The sequence below is a fragment of the Pipistrellus kuhlii genome, unplaced genomic scaffold (genome assembly GCF_014108245.1).
Source record: "Pipistrellus kuhlii isolate mPipKuh1 unplaced genomic scaffold, mPipKuh1.p scaffold_m20_p_3, whole genome shotgun sequence".
Lineage (NCBI taxonomy): Eukaryota > Metazoa > Chordata > Mammalia > Chiroptera > Vespertilionidae > Pipistrellus > Pipistrellus kuhlii.
Genome location: NW_023425529.1, coordinates 108343405 through 108370050, shown reverse-complemented (window position 1 = coordinate 108370050; position 26646 = coordinate 108343405). Strand labels below are relative to the sequence as shown.

The following is a 26646-nucleotide window of genomic DNA, read 5'->3' as shown; positions in this document are numbered from 1 at the left end:
GAGACAATGCTCCAGTCAACTAAGCCACACTGGCCAGGGCCCAATAAGGCATAGTTCAAGTTCAATCGAATTATATTTTTTTTTATCCAGGGAGAAACTTGAGCTTCTTTTTGATGAGAAGTTTCACTTCAGTTAAATAATTATACAATTTAGTGAAAACAAAAGGGTAAGCCAACTGTTAAAAAAATTGGTTCAGGCTACTTAAGTTGTTTTCATATCTTGGCTATACTATATAATGAAGAGGAAATATGAAAATTGACCATCACTCCGACACACAAGATGGCTGCCCCCCATGTGATCAAATATGGCTGCCCCCATGTGGACACAAGATGGCTGGTAGGGGAGGGCACTTGTGGGTGATCAGGCCAGTAGAGGAGGGCAATTGGGAGGTATCAGGCCTGCAAGGGAGGGCAGTAGGGGGCAATCAGGCTAGCAATGGAGGGGCAGTGGGGGCAACCAGGCATTCAAGGGAGGGTAGTTGGGGGCAACCAGGCCAGCCGGGGAGGACAATTTGGGAGGGGGAACCCAGCCTTATAGGGAGGGCAGTTGGGATGACCAGGCCAGCAGAGGAGGGCAGTTAGGGGCAACCAAGCCTGCAGGGGAGGATAGTTAGGGGCTATCAGGCTGACAGGGAAGGGCAGTTAGGGGCAATCGGGCCAGCAGGGGAGCAGTTAGGTGTTGATCAGACTGGCATGGGAGTGGTTAGGGGCAATCAGGCAGGCAGGCAGGCGAGCGAGCAGTTGGGAGCCAGCAGTCCTGGATTGTGAGAGGGATGTCCGACTGCCCGTTTACATCCTTCAAGGAGTCCCAGATTGGAGAGGGTGCAGGCTGGGCTGAGGAACACCCCAGCCCCTCCCTCGTGCATGAATTTTGTGCACCGGGCCTCTAGTTGTAAATAAAGTTGTAATGAACATAGGGGTGCATATAGTTTGAATTAGTGTTTTTGTTTTCTTCAGATAAATACCCAGAAATGGATTGTATGTAGTTCTATTTTTAATTTTTTGAGGAAATTCCATGCTGTTTTCCATAATGGCTGCATCAATTTACATTTCCACCAGTAGTGCACAAGGTTTTTCCACATCCTGACCAACACTTCTTATTTCTAGTCTTTTTGACAGTAGCCATCCTGACAGGTGTGAGGTGATATCTTATTGTGATTTTGATTTGCATTTCCCTGATGATTAATGATGTTAAGTGAAATTGAATGATGGTTGGGGCATGAGGGTTCATCATATCTCCTCCACATTTATATATGTTTGAAAATTTTCATATTAAAAAATATTTTTAACTACCTGGCAGATGAAAGTGCTCACCAGAATCCAAAGGGTGAGGAGATTAATTTTGTCTGGGAGAAGAGGTGGCTGGGAAAACTAAATGGAGGAGAGGGGAACTGGTCTGAGACAGGAGGAATTTATTCATTCCCATAGGCATCTTAGGGGTCAGCACCATAGGGAAGGAAGGAGATGTAGGCAGAGGATGAGGAGGAAGAGAGGATGGGAAGAAAATGCGGCTTTAGCAGATCATTAAAATTCATCATTTCTGCTGATACCGGTTTGGCTTGGGGACTGAAGGGTCCTGGGTTCGATTCCGGTCAAGGGCATGTACTTTGGTTGCGGGCATATCCCCAGTAGGGGGTGTGCAAGAGGCAGCTGATCGATGACTCACTCTCATCGATGTTTCTAGCTCTCTATCTCCCTCCCTTTCTCTCTGTACAAAATCAATAAAATACATAAAATAAAATTAAAATTAAAAAACAGGTATGGCGAGCCTGCTGCTTGCCTATCCTAAAATTCATTTAAAATTCATCATTTCTTCTTCATAGCTTTGCTACCTTCTTCTAAGGCACTGATCAATTCTAGATCCATGCAGTTCAAATATAAAATTTAGTGGAGATGCCTATAGAGTTTGAAAACTGTGCTACCCAAATTAATACATGCAGTTTTGTGCTATTTATTGTTGAAAATCAGAACTTCGTACGTAGATAAAATTTTGTGCATCTTAGATATTGAGTCCTTGGGTGTCTTTATTCAGTAAAAACCTACTGATTGCTCTATAAAACTAGCATTGTTCAGATTATCTAGTAGCGCTAAACCCTCCGCTAGCATACTGATCTTTCTGAGGCCAAGAGCATGGCGAACATCTGGCAGAGGCTCCATCTGTACTTGATGTGGTCAGTAACTTACACAGTTTGAACAAGTTTGTTTTTGTTTTTTTGCTTAACTTTAAATTTTTTTCAATTATAGTTGATGTTCAATATATTAGTTACAGGTATATAGCATAGTGATTAGACATTTATATAATTTATGAAGTGATTCCTTCAGAAAGTTTTTCACCCACCTGGCACCTTTATAGTTATTACAATATTATTGACTATTGACTATTTCCCAATGCTGTACTTCATGCCCCAGTGACTGTTTTGTACCTACTGTTTTCTACTTCTTAATCACTTCACCTTCTCCAGCCCCCAGCTCCACTCTCATCTGGCAACCATCAGTTTGTTCTCAGTATCTATGAGTCTTTTTCTATTTTGTTTGTTCATTTATTTTGTTCTTTAGAGTCCACATATAAGTGAAATCTGTATTTGTCTTTCTCGTCTGACTTATTTCACTTAGCATAATACCCTCTGGGTTCATCCATGTTGTTGCAAATGGTAAGATTTCATTATCTTTATGGCTGAGTACTTTTTCATTATGTATGTACCACAACTTCTTTATCCATTGTCTTTTAAAAATTGATCTTTATTGTTGAAAGTATCATAGATGTCCCCATTTCCCCCCCTTGGACCCCTTTTAGCACACATCCGCCCCCTGCCCCAGGCCTTCACCACACTATTGTCAGTGTCCGTGGGTTATGCATATAAGTTCTTTGGTTAATCTCTTCCCACCACCCCTCCAACCCCATCTTCCCTCTGAGGCTGGACAGTCTGTTCCATGTTTCTGTCTCTGGATCTATTTTGTTCTTCAGTTTATTTTGTTCATTAGATTCAACATATGAGTAAGACCATGTGATACTTGTCTTTCTCTTAATTGGCTTATTTCACTTAGCATAATATTCTCCATTCCCCTCCATGCTGACTCAAAGGGTAAGAGATCCTTCTATTTTTACTGCTGCATAGTATTCCATCGTGTAAATGTACCAGAACTTTTTTTGGGGGGGGGGGGGGCTTTATTTATTTATTTTTAAATAAATCTTTCTTGTTCATATTATTATAAATGTTCCTCATTGTTTTCCTCTCCATTGCTCCCTTCCACCAAGTTCCCACCTCACCCTCTGACACCCCCCATTGTCCTCATCCATAGGTGCACAGTTTTGTTCAGGCTCTTTCTGCATCCCCCACTCCTCTTTTCCCCGAGAATCATCAGTTCACTCCCCTTCTATACCTCTGAGTCTATTATATTCACTAGTTAATATTGTTCATCAGGTTTTTTAATTCTCTTGGCTTTTAGTTTCACTTGTTGATAGTTACGTATTTGTTGATCATAATTTTTATCTATATCTTCTCCCTCCTCCTAAAGAACCCCTTTCAGCAATTCATGTAATTCTGGTTTGGCGGTGATGAACTCCTTTACCTTTTTTTTATTTGTGAAGCTCTTTATCTGGCCTTCGATTCTGAGTGATAGCTTTGCTGGGTAGAGTATTTTTGACTGTAGGTTCTTGCTATTCATCACCTTGAATATTTCTTGCCATTCCCGTCTGGCCTGCATGGTTTCTGTTGAGAAATCAGCTGACAATCGTATGGGTGTTCCTTTATAGGTAACTACCTGCTTTTCTCTTGCTGCTTTTAATATTCTCTCTTTGTCTTTTGCTCTTGGAATTTTAATTATGATGTGTCTTGGTGTGGTCCTCTTTGGATTCCTTTTGTTTGGGGTTCTGCGGGCTTCCTGGACTTGTAAGTCTATTTCTTTCTCCAGGTGGGGGAAGTTTTCTGCCACTATTGCTTTCAGTATGTTTTCAATATCTTGCTCTCTCTCATCTTCTGGGACCCCCATAATTCTGATGTTGGTTCGTTTGAAATTGTCCCAGAGGTTTCTTACACTATCTTCAACTTTCTGGATTCTCTTATCTTCTTGCTTCTGTGGAGGAGTGTCCTCTGGCTCTTTGTGTTCCAAATCTTTGACTTGATTCTTGCAATCTTCCATTCTGTTTTTAGGACTCTGTATAATATTTTTTATTTCAGACAATGTATTATTTCTAGTCGATCCCTTTTCATATCCTCATAGGTCTCGTTTATTTTATCAGCCTTTTCTAGGAAATTCTTGAAAAACCTTATAACCATGGTTTTGAACTCTATATCCAGTTGCTTCTTGTCCTCCATTTTTTTTCGTTTGTGATCTGTTTCCTTGTCTCAGCATTTTCACAGCTTCCCTGAGTTGGTAGGGTGGCTTTGTGTGCTAAGGTTCAGTGGATCAGCCTCCCAGTTACCTGAGGTGGACAGTCTTGGTGTAGCCCTTTGTGGGCTGTGTGTGCAGTCTTGTTGTTAAGCCTTGCTTGTTGTTGGTATCACTGGGAAGCGTTGATCTCCAAGCCAATTGGCTATGAGGATCTGAAGAGTCTCAGCTAGGAAGGTTTCTGTATTCCGCTTGAATGGGGTGGAGTCTCAGGGTGGCACAGCCAAGCTTTGGTGAATCCCACAAGATTGGTTCTAAGCGCGTGCACCTCTTTGGTATAGGCACAGACAAGCTTTGGATTCACGGTGAACAAGAAAGCTAGCCACTGGAAGGGCTTCTGTGCTCAGCTTAGATGGGGCAATCTCAGGTGGTGCAGACAAGCTTTAGTCAGCCCCTCCCTACGAGGGTCTGGTTTCTGAGTCCCGCAGTAATGGCCACTGGCTTCACACACTTCCGAGAGATCTCTGCCCACTGCCTGACAGACTGGCCTCTCCCTGTCTGGGGCCGTCTATCAGAGCAATAGGGTGGTTCTATTTTCCTCCCGAACAAGAAAGCTAGCCGCGCATTAGCTGTCCACCCTCTCTGCGCACGTGGAGTAAGCCAGTAGCGAACTCAGCCTGCCCTCTCTGCGCTCCACAAGCAAGCCAGCAGTGAAGTTGGGCAGCCGCCTTTTCACGCGCATAGTTCTCCGCACCTTCACAGTACCTGAGGTTCAGTGCTCCTTCTCTCTCCTTCCCAGATGGCAGAGCCTCCTCTTAGCTAGCCGTCCGGCGCTTCAGGACAATGCTTCTTCTGTTTCCAGTTCTAAATTCAAAGTTGTTGTGGTAGGCTGCATTCGGGTGTCTACCCTATGCCGCCATCTTGGTTTCTCTCCCCCACAACTTTTTTATCCACTCATCTATTGAGCTGTTTCCAGATCTTAGCTATTGTGAATTGCACTGCTATCAACATAATAATGCATATTCTTTCTGATTGGTTTTGGTTTCTTAGGATATATTCCTGGAAGTGGAACCACTATGTCAAATGGGAGGTCCATATTAAATTTTTTGAGGAAACTATTCATTGTCTTTTGATGGAGTATTTAATCTGTTTATTTAAAGTAATTATTGCAAGGCATATAGGTATTGCCATTTTATTATTTTCTGATTAGTTTTGTAATTCTTCTCTGTTCCTTTCTTATTCTCTTACTCTCTTGTATGTCGATGACTTTCAGTAGTGTTGTGTTTGATTCCTTCTCTTTATTTCTTGTATATCTTTTGTAGGCTTTTGGTTTGTGATTACCATGAGCAGCTTGGGACGAAGGAAGGCCCTGGCCGGCAGCCAGAAGGCCCAGATCGTCCCTAATTGCCAGCCCTACCCATGCACACATTTCATGTATCAGGCCTCAAGTTTTATTTTATTTATCTTTATCATTGAAAGAGTCATAGATATCCCCTTTTACCCTTTGGTATTTTAAGTATGCATCTTGGTGTGGGCCTCTTTGGGTTCATCTTTTTTTGGACTCTCTGCACTTGCTAGACTTGGATGTCTATTATCTTTCTGGTACTGCTGTGCTGTGAATATCATTACATTTTATGTTGTCCCAGAAGTCTCTTACACTATTTTCATTTTTTTTAATTATTTTTTTCTTTTTGCTGTTCTGCTACTTTGTCTTCCATATCACTGATTTAATCCTCTACTTCATCTAATCTGATTTCATCTATTATAATGTAGTTTTCATTTCAGTTCTTGTATAGTTTATGTCTGACTGGTTCTTTGTATTTTCTACCTCCTTTTTTTAAAGCTTCTCATATCTTTGTTGAACATCTCACTGATACCATCTACTCTTCCCCTGAGTTGATTGAGCATTCTTATAACCATTATTTTGAACTCTGCATCTGGCAGATCGCTTGCCTCCATTTTGTTTAATTCTTTTCCTGGAATTTTGTTCTGTTCTTTCATTTGGGACATGTTTCTTTGTTTTCTCATTTTGGCTGCCTCCTTGTGTTTGTTTCTATGTAGTAGTGAGAGCTGCTATGTCTCCCAGTCTGGGCAGAGTGGCCTTATGTGGAGCCAGTGGCATAGTCTCCCTGTTCGCTTGAACTGGGTGCTCCGGTCGTGTCCCTCTGTGGGTTGTATGTGCCCTTCCATTGAGTTGAACCTTGACTGCTGTTGGCACATCCTTGGGTAGGATTGGTCCTCAGGCTGGCAAATTGTGAGGACTGGCTGTGACTACAGCAAAGCTGTTGTGCAGGGGCTGACCCACATAGGGTTTACTTTAGCAGGGCTCTGATGCCTGCTGGGACCACTATTGGTGTGTCATTTGTGGCACTAATTGGTGGTGTTCTGGTATGGTCTAAAGCCAGTCCCCAGGTATGTTGGTTCCAGGGTCTCTTAGGAGAGGCTCCTGTGCAGGCCAAGGTCAGCTGCTGTTAGGCCTGAGGCCACCTGGTAGGAGCTGCAAACTGATCTGTGTCTGGTAGCTGCCTGTGCTGGGAGTGAAGAGTGGTTATGCTGTGAAGTGAGGCTTCTACTAGCTCCAGGCTTGGGACTGAGCAAGAGGAGCATGGAAAGCTGAGGCCAGCTGGTGTTCATTTGGGGTTTGTGGATCTTTCCGAAATTTTAGGAAATTACAGAGCTTGTGTGGATTTGCCTCTGAAAGGTGTTTGGGTGGTGTGGGAATTGGGTGGGGTGGGGTCTCGGGGAATCACCAGGCCAAGGTGAACTCAGTTAGCCAAGTTGACTCAGATTTTGTGTCCACCAGCGCCTGCAGGTTGTATGTGGGGAGGAGTCAATAGCAGAACAATGGTGCCTGATGGCACTTCTGTCCTGAGAGAGCTACCTCTCCAGGTCTTGCTTGAAGCCAGACTAGTTCCCCCACATATGTCCCTGGCACTTTTCAAGCTTCTTTCCCTTCTCTGGAACGTAGGGTGTTTGTGAGACTGCACTCAGGTCTTTTAGGAGGTCTTACAACAGCCCTCCCTCTCCCAGACGGGGTCCCTGCTGATGCCACAGCCAGGCTGTGGCACTGGTTTCTGGGCTAGGAGTCTGGTGTGCAGCCAAGGTCCCTCATTCCTCAGTGGGGGCCTCCACAGCCAAGATATCCCTCCCAGTTCTTAGTAGCCACACACATCTCTGCCTCTCCTACCAGCCTTGACATGGCTTTTACTTTATATCCTTATAGTTTTGTTCATCTAAGACTTTCAGGTGATTCTCAGGCATGGTTCTATAATGTAGTTGTAAATTTGATGTGGTCTTGAGAGGAGGCCAGCACAGCATCTACCTATACTGCCATCTTGACCCGAAGTCTCAAACAGCATTTTTCTTTAACAAATATTTAGGGCAATACCATTATAAAGATAGTTTAATTCCTTTTTAAATCATAAGAAAATAGGCATAACATTTTAAAAGTGTAAGTAAAAATATTTAACAATTCTTTCAAATTGCTTATTTTCAGAGTGTTTTGCAAAGAACATGCTCCATCAAGAGAAACTCAATCTGGTAAGTCTCTAAAATTCAGTATTGTGGGTTTAAAGAAAAGTGATAATTTAGGTAAGACATGAAGTAACCTGATTTACTAGCCTCACTGAATTAAAAATTTCTGAATTAAAAATTTTACATATAAAATTTTCTTTGTACAGTGTGTAATATAATGTACTTTGTTTTTTGTGAACTAGGTCTACTCTCTGTACAGCCTTTGTTTCCCATCTCCCATCCTCACTGCATTCAGAAGACTGTATCACAAGGTAAAAAGCTCTGCCTGTTTGTGACTGCTTCTCTTCCAAAAGAATATCAGAGTTTTTGTAGATAAAATTGATAAAGTGCTGCAAAGCCCCCAAATGAAATTGTCCTAAGAATGCATGGTTAGCATTTCAGTTCTAATTAATGGTTAGCAGTTTTCTAAAATTGGACCCTGGCTGAATGGAGGATGAGATGGATATTCATTCACGAATGGTTCCCGTGTACTGCTGGGAAAAGCAGTGTCTGTCTAGCACTGAATCTGGAATGCTCCTTGTGGACTGCAGTCAGGACCTACTTGGAAAAAGCTCAATTCTGTGTCATGCCAACTTCATTTTATCCAAACAATATTGTTGCCCTCATTTTTGAGTCATCACTGAAGCAGAATTTCTGGCTGGAACACGCAGGTTCCCCAGGCAGGATGTCCCGGTTTCCTTGCCCGCTGGAGCTGAATGAATCCAGGACAGAAAGTGGTATAGCAAAGGTGGAAATTTGTTAAAAAAAAAAAAACAAGTACAGACTCCCACGTGGGGAGGGGGAGGGGTCCCACTGAGTTCCTTTTCCCTCTGGCTTATGAAGGCTGCGGAGCCTGGTGCCTGGATGGCCCCTCTGATTGGCCACTATTCCCTTGGACTGGTTACTATAGTGACTCCTGTGCTCCCTCCCCGTCCCCTTCCTTATTGTTTTCCTGTTCCCTTTGGGCTTTCTTCTACTTCCGGATGAGGAGCTTCCCGCCCTGTGTTTTGTAAATGTAGGCCTTCTGCTGTCCCAGCGCCCTCATTCCATGGAGATGGACCTTGCAGCTTTTCAGCTTCCCTAGTCCATGGAAATACCTTCTGCTGCTCTGCAGCCCAGTGCTTCCTCCATGGTCCCCTCAATTTCCTAAAACCTGTTTTGTTCACCCCTAAAAATTCCTGTTTTGGTACCTTTTAAAAAAAATAATGGATTGATATTTTGGGCAAGAAGAATAAGAAATCCTAAATTTACATATTTTAAAACGTGTGTTGCTAGTCGGAACTTGGTACGCCTCGTATGTAGTAAGCATTGGCCACAGTTTAGGGCCTAATGAGGGTGGGCTAACGATGTAAAGTTCGCTGCATAGGAACAGCTGGGTGTGCATAAAATAAGCTGTTCAGAACAAAATGCCATTTCAGTCCAATATCCTTTAATTTTTTTTTTTTTTTGGTTGAAAACATTACTCTTTTAACTTATTAAGAATTACTATGAAAAACCCTGTCATCAATTACTGTTTATTCAGGAAAGGTAACAATAATCTATTAGTTTTAAAAAGCAGATTATAACACTGACAGTGAATCTTCTCCCCAGAAGATTTTTTTTTTAGTTCTTCCCAAAACTGTCTGTTGTATACAAACTTACCTTCTACTGTACTTTGCTTTTTCACTTAATATCCTTGAGATCCTTCCATGTCAGCACAAGTGGATCTGCCTCACTTTTAAAAGGCTGCATAGTGTTTCATTGTGTATATTATTCAGTCACATAACTGAACAACAACTGAACTAGTCTCTGTATGATGATGGGCATTCAGGTTACTTCCAGTTTTTCTACCACAGTTAATACGGTAGTTAGCATTTTTCTCCATTCAACTTTGTGCATTTATTATATGTACTATGCTATTAGGAAAACTTCCTTTAAGTAGATTGCTGGATCAAAGAGTATAAAAAATGAAACTAACTATTGGCTAATTATCTTCCAAAGAGGCTGCACCAGCAGTACATAATTACCCAAATCCTTACAAACATTAGATACTGAGCACTTCATCTTGGTCACTGTTTTACTTTGTATCTCTGAGTGAGACTGAGTGTATTCCCCTATATTTTGATCAATTATATTTATTTTACTGTCACCCAATCTGTTTTCCTACTCAATGCACTCTCCCCCCAGAAGGCCAATTTGCCCATTTTTCTACTCCAGTGTCTTTTTTTGTATTGACTTAGGAGATCTTTTTATATTTTTAAATTGGCCTTTTATCATAGGTGTTGCAAACATTTAGTCTAAGTTTGCCATATCTTTTGACTTTGTAATCACTTTTGGCATGTAAGAGTTTTACATTTTATGTAATCAAGCATCAGTCTTTTCCTTTGTGGATTCTGATTTCTACATGATTTATATTTTCAGCTCATTTTTCAGGAGTACAAAGGAAACGAAAGAAGAAAGATCACTCAACAAGCATTAATCTACAGGTACTTTGACTTAATTTTATTATAGCTTTAAGTTTCTTCTTACAAAGTTCTCATTTTAACCATTCCGGATTTCAGGTGAAAAGATAGAACCTTAATGAAATGAATATTAAAGAGAAGTTAGACTGTATTGAGTATAAGCACATAATTCAGGGTGTGACAGCCCCATAGCTCCTGTAACACATCCCTGGTTTGATGTACAGGAAACAGGAGCCAGAATCCCAGATATACTAAAAGGGAGGTTTATTCCGCAGTAACTAGCGAGATTCGTTACAGAGGTAGAGAAATTAGGATTAGAGTAGGAGGAAGAGGAGAAGGGACCCAACCAGGCTGCTTCCGCAGAGAAACGGAGGGTCAAGGAGAAACAGCAGTGTGCGTGTGCGTGTGTGTGTGTGTGTGTGTGTGTGTGTGTGTGTGTGTATGTGTAGAATCCTTTTAAGGGAAGGGAACAAGAAAGGATGGGCCCCTGTGCATTTGACACACACTGATTGGTGGTTCAATGTCTTGGGGATGTCTCTGTGGCAGCTGCCAGTAATGTCATAACTCCGCCCACCAGTTGAGGGGAGGGAGGACCTCACTCCTGGTATCAAATTAGTAAGAAGAATCTGAATCCATATAGTGCTTATGATCTTAAAATGATTAGAGGTAAAGTCAAGCATCCTTACCTAGCCAAGTATTTCCCAGCTGCATACTCCATACTTGACTTAATTTATAACTTAAAATTTTGTGGATTGCTGCTGTGTATAAAGCATATGAAAATGTTTTGGGGATTTCATACTGTTTTTTATGCACCAGGTCATATCAGCAACCTTCACCTTTCTCCTGTTTATATAAGAGGTACTCATCACAACTCTTGATGTTTTGTCATAAAAAGCAAAAATACATGATATTTACATCAACAGATGAATATGGGGCATGATTTTCACCATAAGCATATCATTGAATTATACAAAAAAGATTGGTTTCATTTTATACAACATTCGGCTGTTATAGAGAACTGCAATAAATCAAGCAATGCTCAGAGATTTTGGAGTCACACTTTATTCACTGCGGTGGGCTTAGAGAAAATGAATTCAAAAGCAAGGCTACAAGCAGAACTTCCCTTTTTATTAAAGAGCCAATACTATGTTCACTTAGTGGTTAGCTCGCTACTGGCCTTGAAAACAATACAGTTCTATCCAATTAAAAATACACCTGGCATGGCATTGAGCGTATGGGCCTACAAGGTCAGACAACTACGTTTATCTTCCTCCTTATTCAAGCAGGCTGGAACAGGCTGGAAAACAAAGGGTTTTTTTTGTTTTGTTTTGTTTTGAGAATAAGAGGCCTTCTAAAAAATAGCAGTGAACTCAAAACCGTTTTACAAAATAGGGGTTAGCCTTCTCACTGAGACAGATTTTTGGACTGGAACCCGGAGTTTTTGTCCGCTGGAGTCAAAGGATGAATGCACGGACAGGAGGTGGTATAGCAAAGGTGGAGAGTTACTGAAGAGCAAGTACAGCCTCTCATGTGGGGAGGGAGAAAGGGTCCCAGTGAGCTCCTTTTCCTCTGGCTTATAAAGGCTGCAGAGCCTGGTGCCCTGATATCCCTCTGATTGGTCACTATTCCCTTAGCCTGGTTACTATGGTAACTCCTGGGCTCACAGGTTGAACCTTTGGGACATGTGAGGTTCTCTTCCCTTCCTTACTGGTTTCCTGTTTCCTTTGGGATTTCTTCTTCTCCCTCTGGATGAAGGGCTTCCTTCTCTTTATTTTGTAAATATAGACCTTTCGCTGTTTCCAGCTCCCTCATTCTACGGAAATTTACCTTCTGCTGCTTTGCAGCCCAGTGCTTCCTCCATGGTCCCCTTCATTTCCAAAATTTCCTAAACCTGTCCTATTTAACCCCAGAATTTCTGTTTCAATTCAATGCCGACAGTAAAATCAATATAAAGTAAATTTGATTTTTCTGTCCTTCTAGGTACCTAAGCTATTAACAGAAAACAAGTCCGAAAAACAGATGGAAGAGGAGGATGGCAATCACACAGGTTTGCTATACGTTTTTCTGTAACAAAGATGACATACAGTACTTACAAAAAAGATGAGTCGTGTTTCAAAGTTGGTATTCCACTTTATTCTTCTAAACCTGTAATAACTAATTTATAATAAAATACTTTGTCTTAACGATCTTTTTGATCATAATCCCAGCAGATCAAAGTAACAGGTTGGGACAGTCCATCGCTCCTGAGTACTGAAAAGATATTCTTTCTGATGAGGAGGATGGGCAGTGTGAGCTTGGACTACAGTGATGTGCCCCCTCACACTGACTGCCTGCTCCCCGGGAGCCGTACTGTAGCTTTCTGTTCTGAAGCGACAGATGTTCCATAACAACAGTCGCCGAGACAGACAAATAACAGAGGCTGTCATCGCAAAGGAGTTGAAACTAAATTTTAGAACATTGTCTTGATTCATATAATTATTCTAAACAAAGTTTTTCAGATTTTCATAACATTTCATTGTTTCAGCTAGAAAAAATGAGGTCTGATAAAATTACAATTAGTAGAAAACCTAAAGGTACTGTATGTGTTATCTTAACTAATTATGCTCATCTACCACTAGGGCAAGGTCTTAAGACGACTATAAAGTGATTTATAACAGTTTCCCTAACACTGTTTCCTTCTAAAATGTTTTTCTTATTCTTAGATGCAATTATGAAAGTTGCTTTTCTCAAGAAATGTAAGGAAGCTGGACTTATTAATGATTTATTTGAAGAAATATTACAAAAACTTAATTTGATTCAGGAAAGACTCGTGGAAGAGAATATTTCAGAATCAGGTACTAAAATAGCAAAATTCCTATATAGAGACTTCTCACAGACATACATATAAAACAAAACAAAACAAAACAAAACCTGTACACATTTTCTATCTGAAATGTTATTTTCCTTTATCTCATTCTTTAATAAAATCCATTGTTCCAGATCTCCTGTCTTTTACAAATCTACAGGATGTGGGTAATTCACAAATTCATTAATTTTGTAAAACATACCCTGATGCCATGAAGGTTTTTCAAGTACTTGCTGAGAATGACCAGCAAAAGATGGGCACTTCAGAACTCAACTCAGTCACACATCCACCCCCACAGATGAGCACACTTGTTGCTAAGATCTGAGAATGGCATTGTTAGTTTTGATTTGACTCAAATTCTGTTCCTTAGTAAACCACGTGTCTTTTTTAGTATGTTCAAGTTTAAAGTATAGAAGTAATTTTACTGTTCTTAGTTTAAATGTGACTTTTTATTAGGAACTCTTTGGAAAGCTTTGTGCAGGTATATAGCCATTTAGCCTTCTTATCATCTCTCCTATGAGTATAAAAACTTTATACACTGAGTCGCCAGATTATTATGATCTCTGAACTCATAATAATCTGGCCACTCAGTGTGTATACTATATAATAAAAGGCTAATATGCAAATTGCCCCCTTGACCAGGAGTTCGGCCAGCAGGCAGGCCAACCAACCACACATGTCACACACCCCTGGCCAGGCTAGCTGGACCCCACCCATGCACGAATTTATGCACTGGGCCTCTAATATATATATACTAGAGGCCCTCTGCATGAAGAGATTCGTGCAATAGGCCTTCCTTCCCCTGGCTTCCAGCACTGGTTTTCCTCTGGCACTTTGCTGCAGGTACCGGCCAGAGTCTGCTGCCTTCGTCTTTGTTGCAGACCCTGGCTGGAGTCTGCCATCTTCGCTGCAGACTGTGGCCAGAGTCTGCCATCTTCATCTTCAATGCAGACTCTGGAGTCTGCAATCTTCATCTTTGCTGTGGCCAGAGTGCTGCTCCTGTAAATCCCTTCACCCCCTGCCCTCCCTCTCATAGCAGGCATCCTGCCCTACCCGGCCACTCCATGCCTGGAGCAGCTGGGTAGCAGCCATCTTTCTCCTTCTAATTTGCATATTCCCCCGATTGGCTGTTGGTCGTAACAGAGTGATGGTTACTTGCATGTTTCTCTTTTATTAGTGTAGATATATATACATATACACTGAGTGGCCAGATTATTATGCATTCAGAGATCATAATAATCTGGCTACTCAGTGTAAATATAGCTATTTTAAAAGAAAAAGCTTGATAGTCTATATTTTAAGCAATAATACAAAACAGGTATTTGAAAGGGATTATTTTCTATAGAACCAAATCAACAAATGAAATTAAGAGCAAACATATCTTAAAGCTCATTCATTGCATTCTTTTATTTGTTTATTCTTTAGACCAAGCACTTCTCAAACTTGAGCATGCCCCTCAGAATCACTTGGAGCAGTGGTCGCCAACCGGTGGTCTGCAGACCACTGGAGGTCCGTGAGGTCCCAAAGGCTGGCGACCTCTGACCTGGAGGGCTTGCTGAGTCACAGGGAGCTGGGCCTCCCCCCTGGAGGTTCTGATCAGGAGAGGTGTCAAGAATTTGCATTTCTAACAAGTTCCCAGTAGATAACTGCTCTGTTTACTTTTAATTTTGGAGGGTTATTTTGTGAGGTGTTTCTGCCTACATAAAATATTTAAATGAAAACAATGTTTTTCTCCCTTCAGACTATGAAGAAATCGGGACTTCACTTTTTGACTGTAGATTGTTTGAAGATGCATTTGTAAATTTTCAAAAAGGTATGAGTTAGAATTAAGCAGCCAAGTTTACAAATATTTATCACATATACTGAAATAATGTCATACTATTCAGGTGATAAAAGTCATATTTCAATGGACACCGCTTTATTTTTGGTGATTCTTTATTGTTGAAAGTATTACATATTAGACACAGTTTTATTAAATGAAAAAGCAACACCAGAAATAGTATGACCTCTCACACGCACAGGAAAAAATATGTAAATACACAGACACACGTGCACACAGAAAAACTGCACCCAAATGGAAACAATATTTATCTGTAGGTGGCTGGGTTTGTGTTTTCTCTGTATTTTCCATCTCTAACCTATATATAGTAGTTCTTTGTGTAGAAACAAAAAATAATTGCAAAATGGTAGAATATTTAGGCACCATGTTCAGAAATCAGCAGGTACAGATGAACCGTCTGCCATTTGTCTCCCTCTCACTTGGTATGATGTATACATATTTTAATTTTCCCAACATTAATCTGCAAATCCACTGGCCAACTTAGATCAACTCTAAAGCTTATGAGAGAAAAAAAATGAGCAAGAATAGCTAAGAAATTTTTGAAAAAGAAAAAATCTTGTGAGGGCAGAGACAACTTTTCTGTAAAATATCAACCATTTATTGAGTAGGTCCTTTTGCCATTGTTTAAGATGCCTTCAAAACAGGCTAAGTTTTCACTTGTGAGTCTGACCTGACTTCTCCCCACGGCTGCCGCACACAGCTGGGAGGGGGCACTGCACAGCCCAGTGGGAAGGGGGGCCAGAGTCACACGGAGTTTTTGCAAATGGCTTCTTTGAAGTTGTGTGTATTTGTCTCTCCAGCACATGGTATTAGGACAATACATTTTCCCTGTGGAGAAAACATTATCAGGTAGCTCATTCCACTGTCTCAATATACACAAGCTTTTCTCATTTTTGTTTTCATGTTACATGTTTCTATTTGAATTTTGTATTACATTTATAATCAACAGAAAAAATATTTCTTAAAATCTACCAAAAATAGTGTTATCTTTTGACAGTCTCTGGAGAATGTCTGTATACTGCTAATGGGATTTTTTTTAAGCAGCCTTTTAAATCTTTTTCTAAAAAGCTTTATTTTATAGGAGACTTTCACTGTTTATTTTTTATTTTTTGTATAAAAGGTTACATCTTTGGAACATAATATAGGTCACTACTTGGGTGGGTGAGTGGGAGTATATAGGTTACAATGTAGTATTTGTGGGGCGGGGCACTAGGAGGAGACACTATTTGGAATCTCATTAGAAACGATTTAAAAGGCTTAACTTTAAAAAAATTATTGATGGATTTGAGAGACAGAGAGAAAGGGTAAATAGAGAGAAACATCAACTTGTTCCACTTATTTATGCATTATTGTTTGCTTCTTGTATGTGCCCTGACTGGGGATCGAACCTGCAACCTTGGTGCATTGGGATAACACTATCACCAACTGAGCTGCTACCTGACCAGGGCAAAGGCTTTAACTTTTGACACCCAACTAATAAAGACTCTGGCTTAACTTAGCCTTTCTGATGTTCCAGAAAGTTAACTACAAGTAGATAGGTGTTCTGAGGTTAATATTCTTCAGTTTTGAGGTGTTTTTTTTTTTTTAAATGACATTGCCACTGAGTAATCTTCCTAAATTTCCACATTAAAAGCCTTTCTATTTCTAAATAAAATCAAAAGCTTTTAACATTAAAAATCGGATGCATGTTTATGAAAGACTTGCCCTCATCCTTGATATTGTAACATAGTGCAGCATGTAGCTTATACAGTGGCTGCTTTCGAGTTTTCGAAGATACACAGAGGGTCTTTTAATGCTATAAATTGTACAAAAACTTAAAGATTTACTGACCAGCTTTAGGTGCAATAAAATACTAGAGCTCTATCCTGAATTAGAGGAGGAAGCAAAGACCTAAAAGAACCAGTTCCTCCTCCCAAGATCCTCGAGTCTTTCCTTGGGGCACAGCACCATGTACCATGCTCCTGCAAATAGAAGGGGCTAGACATACATTTTTATACAACTACTGAATAACCTGAAATAATTTTATTTCTCCTTATCATACACAGCATTAGAGACTACCATTCAGCAATTTGAAGAAAAATGGCAGCAGACGAAGCAAGAGATTGAGCTACTTCAGGACTTAAAACAAACGTTGCGCTCTGTTCAAGAAAACAGACCAAGGTCAAATTGTGCTTCAGCATCTTCGTCTCCTTTAAGAGTTACCTTTTCCTAAGCCAAAAATTGGGCATAGTTGCAAGCAGGCTGAGCACTAGAGCCGGGCTGTGAAAGCCACTCATCTCTAGCACAAGGTCTCGTGTCTCTCCAGTCTGCATGCTTTGATCCTCACCAGCTCAAACCGGTACATGCCCAACCGGGTATTTACTGCCTCCCTCTTATTATCTCACTTCTGCCTCTTCTCTCTGACAAAATGTTTCTCAGGTTCTACTTCAGTAAATTGGATCAACCTCCCATATCTCCCAACCTGTGAACTAAACCCTTCCCTGCTTCCGCGGACACATGCCCCCCCCCCCCCCCCACACACACTCCAGTGATCGTCAGCGGTCACCAACCTTTTGGACCTCAGGGGCCACCAGTGTCTGCAGACCGCCAGTTGGCGACCACTGATCTGGGTTGTTCCAGTAACACACCAGGTGCCCCTAGCCCCAGGGCCGTGTGCATATCCTGTTGTGAAGTCTTAGCCGCTCTTTTGCCTTCTTCCTACTGCTCCCTCTGCAGATCTTATCACACAGGGTCTCCCACTCACTCCATCTGAGAGTGCTTTTCCTTCATACCCCTCCCAGTATCACCCACTGTGTCCCACCCCACCCTGGTGGAGGGTAGGTTCTGAGGGCAGGAACTCCTGTTCTGTTTGCTTCCCGCATGCTCCATAAATGTTCAATGAATACATACACGGTTTTTATCTTTTGAGACTATTTTTAGCCCATAATGCCTCTTAGATATAATAAATTTGAATATTTTATCTTATTTGTACCAAATTTGCCTGTTGTCTTGTCACAAAGTCTGCTTTTTAAATTTATTTTCAGCGACGGTCAACACATGGACATACATCATCTTCAAAATAAATATTGAAATTTAATATTGGACTCTGAATAAGAATATCAGTGAGAATATGCAAGGATGAAAAAAAAATGATAGTTATGATTTTTCTCAACCTTACATTCACATTTCTGATTTTTTACTATAGTATCCTAATTCACAATAATGCTACTTTTCTTATTATTGTTAATTCTCATCCAAGGTATTTTCCATTGATTTCTTAGAGTGGAAGGGAGGGGGAGAAACAGAGAGAGAAACATCCATGCGAGAGAGAGAGAGAGAGAGAGAGAGAGAGAGAGAGAGAGAGAGAGAGAGAGAGGGGGGGGGGGGGGGGGGGAGAGAGAGAGAGACATCAATTGGTTGCCTCCCACATGCACCCTGATCAGAGCCAAGCTGCAAATGAGGTATGCCCATGACCAGAATTGAACGCAGGAGACTATATCCACTGAGCCAGATTGGCCAGGGCATTAATGCTACATTTCAAAATGAGTTTGATCTAAGTCTCAGCATGATGCCTGGAATGAAATAAGTACTCAAAAAATATCTGTTCAGAGAATACGATGTAGGCGAAAGAGAATGGGTCCATACCTGTTGTAAAGACAAACCTAGTCCACGTCATTCTTACCTGAGGGACAAAACCAAAGCCAGCGGTTTTCAAACCTGCACATCAGAATCACTGGGGGACTTAAACTAATAGCCAAGACTCCATACCAGGCCCATTGCATCAAGTTTCCCCTGGTCTACATGGCAACTAACTCCGCTTCTGCCCCTGATAAAGCAGCGCACTAACAATCCCTCTTTTGGAAAAACTGCTCTTCGAAACTGCTATTTTAGAGTTCTGCTCTTTTTGCTGCCCCTCTGCTATTTTCAGACTATAAAATAACTTTGTTTTTTTGCTTGAATAGAAAAGATAAACTTAAGTGTCTGACCTTGCAAGCTAGCCAATCTAACATAAGGAACTGATACGCTGATATTGATGCCAGGTGCCTGTATAGATATGATACTCAAGGTTACAGGTGTCTGTAAAGATATGACAGGTTTGCTATATATGATATATACTCAAGGTTATAAGCTATCTACAAAAATAACTTACACAGCCGAAACCGGTTTGGCTCAGTGGTAGAGCGTCGGTCTGCGGACTGAAGGGTCCCAGGTTCTATTCCAGTCAGGGGCATGTACATTGGTTGTGGGCACATCCCTGGTAGGGGGTGTGCAAGAGGCAGCTGGTTGGTGTTTCTCTCTCATCAACGTTTCTAGCTCTCTATCTCTCTCCCTTCCTCTCTGTAAAAAAATCAATAAAATATATATTAAAAAAAAAGAAAGAAAATAAGCCTATTTTCAATTTAAAAAAAATAACTTACACAAAGAACTAGAAGGCTATCAAAAATAAATACTCCCGTGTTCAGGATTCGCCAGAGGTAACCTGCTCTGAGCCTGCGCTGCACGCAGTAAGGATGACGCCTACCTGACTGCCTCCTTAAGGCTCTTGTCCAGCTCGCGGATTTGCGATGCAACAACACTGCATCCTATAGCAAAGCTTATCGGAGTAATCGTTTTGACTTCATGGTCTTTATTTTACAGAAAACCTCTGCTCCCCCACCTTTATTTAATCTGTCATACACAAGATTACTTTGGCGCAACGCAGCGTGTGTTTTGCAGTCATGAAGTAAGCAAATGTCAGGCAAACCTAGACCGGGTTTTGGTTAAAGTACTGAAAAACTTTAACCAAATTGTTTAATCTATCTCAGCCCAATCCCGCCTACCTTATGGTACAAAATGTGGGCATGAAAAAAAATGTATGTGCAGCACAGGGCATGCTGCTTGGCACCGTGGGAAATACATGTTCTCACACACACACACATGTCCTCCCCTTGCCAGCACTTCCACCCATCAGCCCTGGCTTTTCTCCATCTACTCAACCAGACTTGCTTATGTCAGGCTCCGGAAGGCTCCTCCGCTCCCACCTGTAAGCCTTGGCTTGTGCCATTTGACATTAAGTCTCTCAGGTTTTCTCTATCACGAAAAGCTGTTTGTTTACAGATATGTTATTGTGTTCACTCCTAAACCTTTCCTATAATGTATACTTTCCCAGAGGGCAGGGACTATTTATGTCTTTTCCTTCGCTCATAAGTACCCCAAAGGATTCAGATATACTTTTCTGTTGTGACAGCTCAACTGTATTATCTTTCAGCAGGAATAAAATCAAAAGGATTTCTATGGGGGTTTGTGTACAGTTAAGCAGCTGACACATGTTCATGATGGTATCTATTTTTAGCCTGATACCTGTTTTTTTAAGTTGTTGCAAATTATGTGTAAAACCATGTTAACTATGTTTAAGTGCACAGTTCTGTAGCATCAAGTACATCCACACTGTTTGCTACCCCCACCACGGTCCATCCACAGGACTCTTCACCTAGCACAACTGCAACTCTGTGACTGACTCCCCATTTCCTCCTCCCGGAGCCCCTAGCAACCACAAACTACTCTGTCTCCGACAGTGACCAGGTACGTCTCATAAGTGGAATCACACAGTCTTTGTCCGCTGGTGACTGGCTTGTTGAAACTAGCGTAATGTCTTCAAGGTTCATCCAAGTTGCGGCATGTGTCAGAATTCCCTTTCTTTTTACGGCTGCATAGTTCTGATTTTTGAGGGGAGCGGTGGAGCAACTACATGCCTCTTAACAGACAACTTTATTAATATGTCATTCTACACATTACATAAATACAACCTACACATTAGAATATCAAACACTGTTCCAGTAAAAAGATCAACAGAACATTTAGGGCTATTTTAGGAAATATGAATACTTTGGCTTTCATTATTACATCAGATGAAAAAAGCAATTCAAAGAATAGTTTTTATCTCTATGATTAACAACAAAACCAAGTAGAAAAATAAGTATATTTTTTTAAAAAGATACTCAAACAATTTTGAGGAACTTATTCCTGTTCTCTTCACTACATACAAACTCACACAAATTAATAATATGAGAAGTGGTTCTTCACAAATATTTGTTCAATTTATGAACCGTGTATGGAAATGGACCTACTTTAATTTGTGCTTTTCATAGTCCTTTTTTCAAGTAAGAGCAATAGTAAACATACTGAAGTTCATGTTTTGTCCAGATCAAAATAAGCCTAGAGAAGAGTGATTGTTACAAACACTATCCATCCTAATTAATATAAGAAAAGTTCTATCATGATACAAAACTAATTCTAACCTAATCACTGGACTTCAATCACTAGCAACATGGTCAAGAAAAGGAGGCTGGGACTTCTAGATTTGTATATATTTACCTGCCAATGAATGTCTAGTGTCGGGTCCTCCCTGCTATACAAGCACTTATAAACACGGCTAAAAATAACAGCCGCACATCTCTTCACCCTCTTGCTAATTTGGATCTGAAAATGTATTTAGGCTCCAAGTTCAGAAGGGAGGACCTTCTAGGCAGGAAACAATTTCCTAAGAGAACTCTCACAAATAAAAATGAATCTGTGGATTGGAGGGCAGAGCAGAGGGTTGTTTTTAAAGCAAATTCAACTAATATGACAAAACTCTTCATAACCAGACCCCCAAATCACACTTCATAACCAGACCCCCAAAAACAAAACAAAAAATCCCATAAGTTTGATCCTTTTTTAAGGTCCAATTGTGCTAAATATTAGACCTGACACAATTAAACGGAGAGGAAAACCAAAGGTAAAAGCTGGCGAAGTTTCAAATAAACAAATTGGTGATGGATTTGGCTTAGGTGAGAGAGAAAAACCAATTCCATTAAACCCTGTGAGGTGCTTTTAAGAACCTTTTCTTTGAGTCATAGGTAGCAGAACTGATGACTTAGCAAGCCACAATTTAGGAAGGCAAGAGTATACTGAGTATATCATTTTTGTAGAGGAAAAAGTGTATATGGAGGAGGGGGCAATTTAAACTCAAGTTCTCAAATATTTTCTTAATAAAATAAAACATCGTTAAATAGTAGTGGAGATCCCAATTTATAAAAGATTCACCTTTGTCCAAGTTTCTTTCATTATCAACTTTTCACAGACAGTTCTAAATTACTAATCTTTATGTGCTTAAGTCTTAAGAGAAAGCTTGACTAATCTATAAGTTTATTTTTACATAATTATCATTTCAATATTTAACTCATATTAAATTCAGTATTATTTTCATACACCATGAAGTTAAGAAAGTCCATCAATAGTGCAAACACAAAACTAAAAGCCTGAAAATATCTCCGCTAATCCTTCACAGTAAGGCAGTTAAACTAACAACACAGCAATTCAATAAGCCCCAAAGTCAGCATCTTTAATTCATAGCGGGGCCTGTATGTCTCACTCACAATTCACAAACTACCCCCACCCCTAGTGTCAAACAGATTGTTGATACCTTAGCCAGGAGAGGTGCCACAAACTTCCCCTTTCCAAGTTCATAAATTCCTCTAAACAACCAGCTAAACTTTCACCCTTTCCAGTGTTCCAGACAAACCGACAGTCACATTTAAAATATACCTGTCTGGAAACAAGAGTTGTTTAAAGTTCAGGAAAAGCTGTATATCCTTCATGTATTCCTAGCCGGAGAAGGGGTCTCAGATATGAAGAGACAGCCTGATGGGTTTACCTGCAGCACATCACCAGGAGCGCACAAAACACACCATCCCAGTGCCCAGGGCACTCACACTGACCCGCAGCCTTGGCTTCAGTTCTTAAAGGCTCCACATTTACTGGCTTTAGCAATGAATTCCTTTAGCAGAGGGCCATCCATTTGCCAAAATGCTGCAGTCTGTGTAACTTCTGTCAAATGATTGATGCAAAACTTAAAGCAGAATTCTTCTAAATCCTGGACACACACAACAAAAATAAAAACAAGAAGAGGCCTTTTTAAATTAACCTTGATTGAATAACTTCTCTCCAAACCATTCCCCTCCAAGTGCCTCCCCCTCCCCCAGAAAAGACAGCTGAGTCCAGAAACCTCAAATTAGGCAACAAGTGACCACAGGTAGGCGTCAGAAAAGCACGCTTACTCACAACTCAGTGACAGCAATGACTCCCTATCTCGTCTGAGTCTTCAAAACACACCCACGTGCACACACACAGCCCGTGAGGGAGTTTCCTCATGGTTATCACACAGTCTAGTCTTACTTGACGAAATGATTTTAAAAAGCTAATGCAACTTTAGTCCCTATCATATGTTTCTACACACTCAAGAAGTCAGAGAAAAGAATTAAGATATGGGTTATTTAATGAGAGACTATAAGAATTAGATTAGTGTTGAAGAAAGAGGTGTAGTCAACCTAAAGTGACACATTGAAAAAATTTCCAAGGACCTTAAATTCTCCTAAATACAAATGCCTTCAAGAATAATATACAACTTCCATCACACCAATTTCTTAGATGGTTAACAGAAAGAGTATTCAGAGATTGGATTTTCAGTCAGACAAACGGAAGTCACCAACCACCACCATTCCGGAAGGTAAACCAGAACCATTTAAAAATCGATTTCTGCCTAATACATTCTGTCAGCCCCAGCAAGACGCTAATGCTGTTTGTTCCTTTGTATGTTGGAACATATATTAAATCAATGAGGTACCAGGAATACATGCCAAGACTAAGTATATAAAAGCAATCCTACTAATAACTCATCACAAATAGCTTGATTTTTATCACTTGGCTGGATACTGTGAAGATACTCAGGGACTCAACATTTAAACGGTACAGTCTTGACTTCACGTTTCCAGTAACCATGAAATGAGAATTTTAGGCAAAATGGGGAAGGACTCACACAAACATGGACACACACCTCTTTCACTCTCTCAGTGCAGACCTCTCAAACAAAGGCCTTTTGTCTCCTCTCCAGGAATATAACCAGTAGGAGATAAACGCCATCTAATGTGGACTAGCCAGCCACTGGGAGAGTTTTCTAGATAATTCAAAATGCATTTAAAATATTAGCACAATCTCTGAATCCATATTTTTAATAAGAGATACCGAATGGGTTGAATCAACTTGCAACTGAATGCTCTGTGTATTATATTAAAATAAAATGCTAAACTATATAAAACATTCTCACGTTAATATTAAAGAAAAAGCACTACTCCTGGTATTTTATAACCCAGAGGTTAATAAATAGCTCCTAGTCTAGGGACTAAATTATTCCACAGGAAGGTAAGTTATACTCTGATTTTATTTATCAAAAATAGAAAACTAGTTTATCCATAACTTAGGAAGAAGTAGCCAGTCATGAGCAAGAAAGTTGTTCAAAACCATGTAATATATCAGATACGGATGTTTAAATATTAAGTTTTAGTTATATAACTTCAAATCGAAAGGGAAAGAAGCCCGGCCGTGCTACTCCGTGTTCCTCAGTGGGTGAGTGCTGGCCTGTGAACCAGGAGCTCACATCCGCTTCCCTGTCCCAGCACGTGCCCCGGACGGGAATGCAGGAGGCAGCAGATGGGTATTTCTCTCTCTCTCTTTCATCAATAGACACTTAAAAAAAAAAATGCAAGCTGTGCTTCTAATTACAAATCCATTCATATATCAATAAAAATAGTTCTATCAAACTGCCTTTGAATTGGTGAGATTTCTCAATATTCAACAAATGTTTAACACTTTCAAACAGAAGTCTAACCAGGGCCTGGTTGGTAGGGCTCCGTGGCTGGCGCACTGGTACCACGCACGGAAGGGTGGCAGGTTCAGTCCAGATTAAGAACACATTCTGGTACCAGCCCCCGGCCGGGAGAGAGCGGCAGGCAGCCTGCAGACACCTCTCCCTCCCTTCCCTCTCCCTCCCCCCTCCCCCCTCCCGCCTTGTCTACCTCCCTCCCCTCTACCTAAAAGCAATGGAAAAATATCCTCAGGTGAGACTTAAAAAGAAAATTCTAACTAGAGAATACTGAAAGTAATCTAAATATCCATTGTTTAAGAAACTAATTGAACCTTGGTGAAGGAAGATCTATGGAAAAGGAAGCATTGAAAGCACTTGGAAAGAGAAACTGGAATATGCAAATTCATTTGCATGAATCAGAGTGGCATAGCCAAGCAAATTAATTGAAAAAACCAATGCCCGGAACCAGTTTGCCTTAGATGTGTGAATTAGATAAACATCTTTCTGATAATTCTTAAATACTGTAAGAATCTACATGATCTGTTCAGAGCATTTTGCAAATGATCAGATCTCCAATTGCTTAGGAAAAAAAATGTGATTCATATATAATCAATATATCCTATCTAATAAAGAGGGAATATTGCTCGACTCATGCCATAGCAAGATGGATACACCCACAGCAGAGGGGGGATCCCGTAACACAAGACGGCTGTTCCCACAGTGGAAGCCGAGCAATCAGCAGGGACCTGAGCCTGCGTGGCCCTGGGCCCGGGCAGGGACCTGAGGCTGTGCCCCTGCCTGGTGCGGCTTCACAGGGAACTTCAGGATGCGACCCCACCGGGCAGGGCTTGACGGGGAACCTCAGGCCACACCCCCTGCACCAGCGCCAGACTGGGGGACCTCAGGCCGTAACCCCACCCCCCCACCCCCCGCCTGGTGGGGCTAGACAGGGGACCTTAGGACATGCTCCCTGCCCAGCAGGGCTTGACGGGGGAACTTCAGGGCACAACCCCCGCTGCCCTGGTGCCAGGCTGGAGAACCTCAGGCCACACCCCCCGCCCAGCGAGGCTTGACAGGGGCCTCAAGCCATGCCCCTGCCCCAGCCTGGGGACCTCAGGCCATGCCCCCTGCCCTGGCACTGGGCTGGGGGACCAGAGGCTGCCCCCCGCCCCGGGCGGGGCTTGATGGGGGAGCTGAGGCCGCACCACCCGCCCTGGCACCAGGCCAGGCGACCTGAGGACACGCACCCCACCCAGTGGGGTTTGATGAGGGTGGGCCGGCTGGGTATTGATCTAGCCCAGTGCGGGTGGGCCTGCTGGGGCTGGGTCTCCCAAAATTTGAAGGGCATGGGTGGGCGGGGACTTGACTCTAGTTCCTGTGGCACACTCCAGACTCTGACAGGAGGAAGGTTTTCATATACATTTTACTAATTTTCTTTCATCTCTGACACGTCTATTATAGAGAAAGGACAAATAGCAATATTAAATTATTTCCTCTAATTCCCTTTTAATGAGCACAAATTTCGTGCATTGGGTCACTGGTCAACTATAACAGGATTGCTGGGCTCTAAATAAAAGCTTTCCAAGAAGGACAAGGAGGACAGAATGAAAGAGTTTTCTCAAAGCCCATTGAGCAGGGAAGTGGGATATGCAAATCTAACATGGTATTATTATTAATGTTTTAGAACTTAAGTCCATGTTTATGACATCTTGTGGTGAGATTATTACAAAGGCAAATAGCGTAAAACATCAGATTTGTTGTAATTAGCAAGATCAAAATTAAAAACTGCTATACTGAAATAATTTGTAATTTCATTCCAAATTTTAAATATTTAATTATTTTAGTCACTATATTAGTACATATCAAACAAGTTGTTTTTCCTTCCTTCCCACAGATCTTTATTAGTAACAAAAAGAGAATGATGGTCTTAATATCATCTTAAAAATGTTTTATTTATGATTTTAAAGAGATAGACAGAGAGAAACAACAATTTGTTGTTCCACCTATTTGTACATTCACTGGTTGATTCTTGTATATGC

General features: G+C 41.1%; 2 protein-coding genes across 4 annotated transcripts in view; one reads left to right on the top strand and one right to left on the bottom strand.

The window, feature by feature from the left end:
• LOC118730016 (histone-lysine N-methyltransferase SETDB2) overlaps positions 1 to 17527 on the top strand; it is a 94372-nt gene extending 76845 nt beyond the window's left edge. Inside the window, exons 15-21 of the mRNA XM_045588654.1 lie at positions 7825 to 7868; positions 8045 to 8113; positions 10242 to 10306; positions 12263 to 12329; positions 12985 to 13116; positions 14869 to 14940; positions 17013 to 17527. Coding sequence (XP_045444610.1) covers positions 7825 to 7868; positions 8045 to 8113; positions 10242 to 10306; positions 12263 to 12329; positions 12985 to 13116; positions 14869 to 14940; positions 17013 to 17179 — 616 coding nt within the window. The 3' untranslated portion in view covers positions 17180 to 17527. The remainder of the gene's footprint in view (positions 1 to 7824; positions 7869 to 8044; positions 8114 to 10241; positions 10307 to 12262; positions 12330 to 12984; positions 13117 to 14868; positions 14941 to 17012) is intronic.
• Positions 1 to 26646, bottom strand: part of RCBTB1 (RCC1 and BTB domain containing protein 1) — a 90369-nt gene that overhangs the window by 27738 nt on the left and 35985 nt on the right. For 2 of the 3 annotated variants that reach the window (XM_036457682.1, XM_036457677.2), the window contains one exon: positions 20682 to 22840. The exons of the other annotated variant lie outside the window; for it this stretch is intronic. In XM_036457682.1, coding sequence (XP_036313575.1) covers positions 22700 to 22840 — 141 coding nt within the window. In that variant the 3' untranslated portion in view covers positions 20682 to 22699. Of the gene's footprint in view, positions 1 to 20681; positions 22841 to 26646 lie in introns of those variants that run through there. 3 annotated transcript variants of the gene reach the window in all.